A 2,513-nucleotide genomic window follows, 5' to 3' on the forward strand; every position below is an offset into this window, starting at 1 on the left:
CGGATATTAATACAGAATTGTAAGTAATATTTTAATAAATCATGTGAATGTAATAATATGATCATCTGTGTGCTCCATTGATGTCTGTTTGTTCAATGCTTGATTAGTAATGCCTAGGAATATGAATGTGAACGCTATGTAATTTGAGAAAAGAGATATCTATGTCAAATCAAAGAGTATTGGTCGTGCACACAGTTTAGCAGATGTTATAGCGGTGCAGCGAAATGCTTATGTTACTAGCTCCTAACGATGCAGTCAAATGTCAAAACAATTCAAATGTAAAGAAAAATACACACACAAAAAAGGTAAGAAATCAAAAAATGTCAGAACAAATCCAATTAACAACCCAAATAACACTTTAACAGTAATCCACATGCAATCTATACGTATCTACACCGGATACATTTACACAAGATAAACTAAGAATGATATGTACAGCAGTAGATATATTAGAGTGAGCAAAGTCAAGAATCCAGTATATAGATAAATATGTGGTGTCTATAAACAGTGTGAAATAGAACATACAGTAGTAGAAATATTAAAATGATCTATGTCAGGATACAGTACTTAAATACAGTGTGAAATGGGAAGTGACCAGTGGTGTAACGCCTCTATAACATGGGAAAGCAGCATTGGCTGTGAGTGTGCGTGTGTGAGTGAGTATGAGGTGTGTGTGTGTGTGTGTTTTGTGTGAGTGAGTGTTCATCACCTGGTAGACAGACGGCAAGTGGTGGCTGTTCAACAGTCTAGTAATAGAAGCTGTTCAGCAGTCTGATGGCCTGGTAATAGAAGCTATTCAACAGTCTTTCCAATGGAAGGCTGCGTTTACCTTGCATTGCATTGCAGAGGCAGTTGCAGTGCGTTCTGAGTAGTCCAGACAAATCCAACGTATCCGTCAAACTGTATATGTAGAAGGCTTTACAGAAATGGTAGCAAAAGGTGAATGTTGAACTTTTGTKGCACACATATCCAGATGATGCTGCGTACCATTTTGCGCAATGACAATGTAGGTGTGATGGAGGCATTAGCCCTGTCCACTGCTGCCGCTCTGCAGTGAGGTATACTTGGGGGCAAGGCCTGCAGGTAACTTGGACTTGGTTGCGCTTTCTCGCTCAGACGTTGCATGCATCAACCAATGGTTGTGTGCCAGGTCATCGACTCTGTTATCAACTGACAGATTGCTATATATGATGTGGTTAGCTGATACTTAAAATACCTATTCAGGCGCTGTAAGATCTGGCAGGTGTCAGAAACGCCTGGGCAGAGGAATGCACCCCTTATTTGACCAAAGAGGTGCCAGCGGGAGCATACTATGGGTATGTCCCAATAGTATCTCATTTACCCTAAAGTGTAGGCCTACCCTCGTTCACTAACCTACTTTCCACAAATCTAAAAGCATTGGAATGGTGGAGTCGTGGGCAAGTAGGAGTTTCCACCATATTTCCTATACCAGTCATTTCCTTTCAAATTAGTGAAGGGAAGTGAACAAGTGCACACATTGTGAGGAATGACATAATTCGGACATAGACCCTAGGTAGCGAGTCCATTAGGCTATTACAGCGCTTTCTGTAATAGACGGGACTGGAAAGTGAAAGCTATTGGAGTCAGTGACGGAAGTTAAATATATTGTCATGCTGTCCGCTGGCCAAGCAGGGAGATTGATAGATAAACAAGCCCGGCTGGTTATTCTAGGCTTATTACAGCTAGAATATAAAGAAGGGATTTATTTCAGTAAGAAACACTACAACGCATGAACATTTTACTGCTGTATGGAAAACGCAACAACGCAGCCAGAGTGGTGGGAGTGGCACCTTTTTGTGAATATGAACCAAGAATGGTAGCCTACATACAAATGGTAGGTAACATAATAGGCTACTGTATAGTCTAGCCGAAGTTCAGTTGACTCACAGAATTATAAATACCATAACCCACTGGGCACTGACTTCAATTCAACGAAGTAAAACACATATAGAAATATCTGAAAGTTAACCTACCACCATCAATTTGTTTTCAGTTTGGACATTGGTTTGATATTCGGAGTTTGCTTGTCAATATCCTTGGATGGTTAGAGTGATTTGGGTAGAATCTGATGATAATAGAGAGTAAGGTACAGCATTTGTTTTGTCCGTTCCGTTTTCAAAAAGTGACTTTAGATTGGTTTCAATGGGGGCATATTATGCACTCGCAGCTAAGGGACCGTCTTAAAAGTTCAATTAGCAGAACATGGTGTTTACAGAAAATACATTTTTTTGCCGCAGTTAAATAATATAGAGATCTCAAGCCACCTTTATGTTTTTTTCCACACAATTACATTTTGAAATTTTATGTTGTTTATTTTTCATGAACTGCAAAAATAAGAGTTCCAAAAATATAAATAGAACTATGATCGTTCTCACTCGTATGCAACCTATTGTAGCCTACTTGCATAACCTAGAGAGCTAAAATCACTTGTAGCAAAGTCACTTTCATAAGAGAGGTAAAGGAATCACTGAATCTTTAAAAGTGATTAACAC

The 2,513-nt window shown here is 39.3% G+C and overlaps 1 protein-coding gene across 1 annotated transcript in view; it reads left to right on the forward strand.

The window, feature by feature from the left end:
• Positions 1-1,603: 1,603 nt before the first annotated feature.
• Positions 1,604-2,513, forward strand: part of LOC111972635 (uncharacterized) — a 12,214-nt gene continuing 11,304 nt past the window's right edge. The window contains exon 1 of the mRNA XM_023999647.2: positions 1,604-1,855. Coding sequence (XP_023855415.1) covers positions 1,751-1,855 — 105 coding nt within the window. The 5' untranslated portion in view covers positions 1,604-1,750. The remainder of the gene's footprint in view (positions 1,856-2,513) is intronic.

The sequence above is a fragment of the Salvelinus sp. IW2-2015 genome, linkage group LG14 (assembly GCF_002910315.2).
Source record: "Salvelinus sp. IW2-2015 linkage group LG14, ASM291031v2, whole genome shotgun sequence".
Classification (NCBI taxonomy): domain Eukaryota; kingdom Metazoa; phylum Chordata; class Actinopteri; order Salmoniformes; family Salmonidae; genus Salvelinus; species Salvelinus sp. IW2-2015.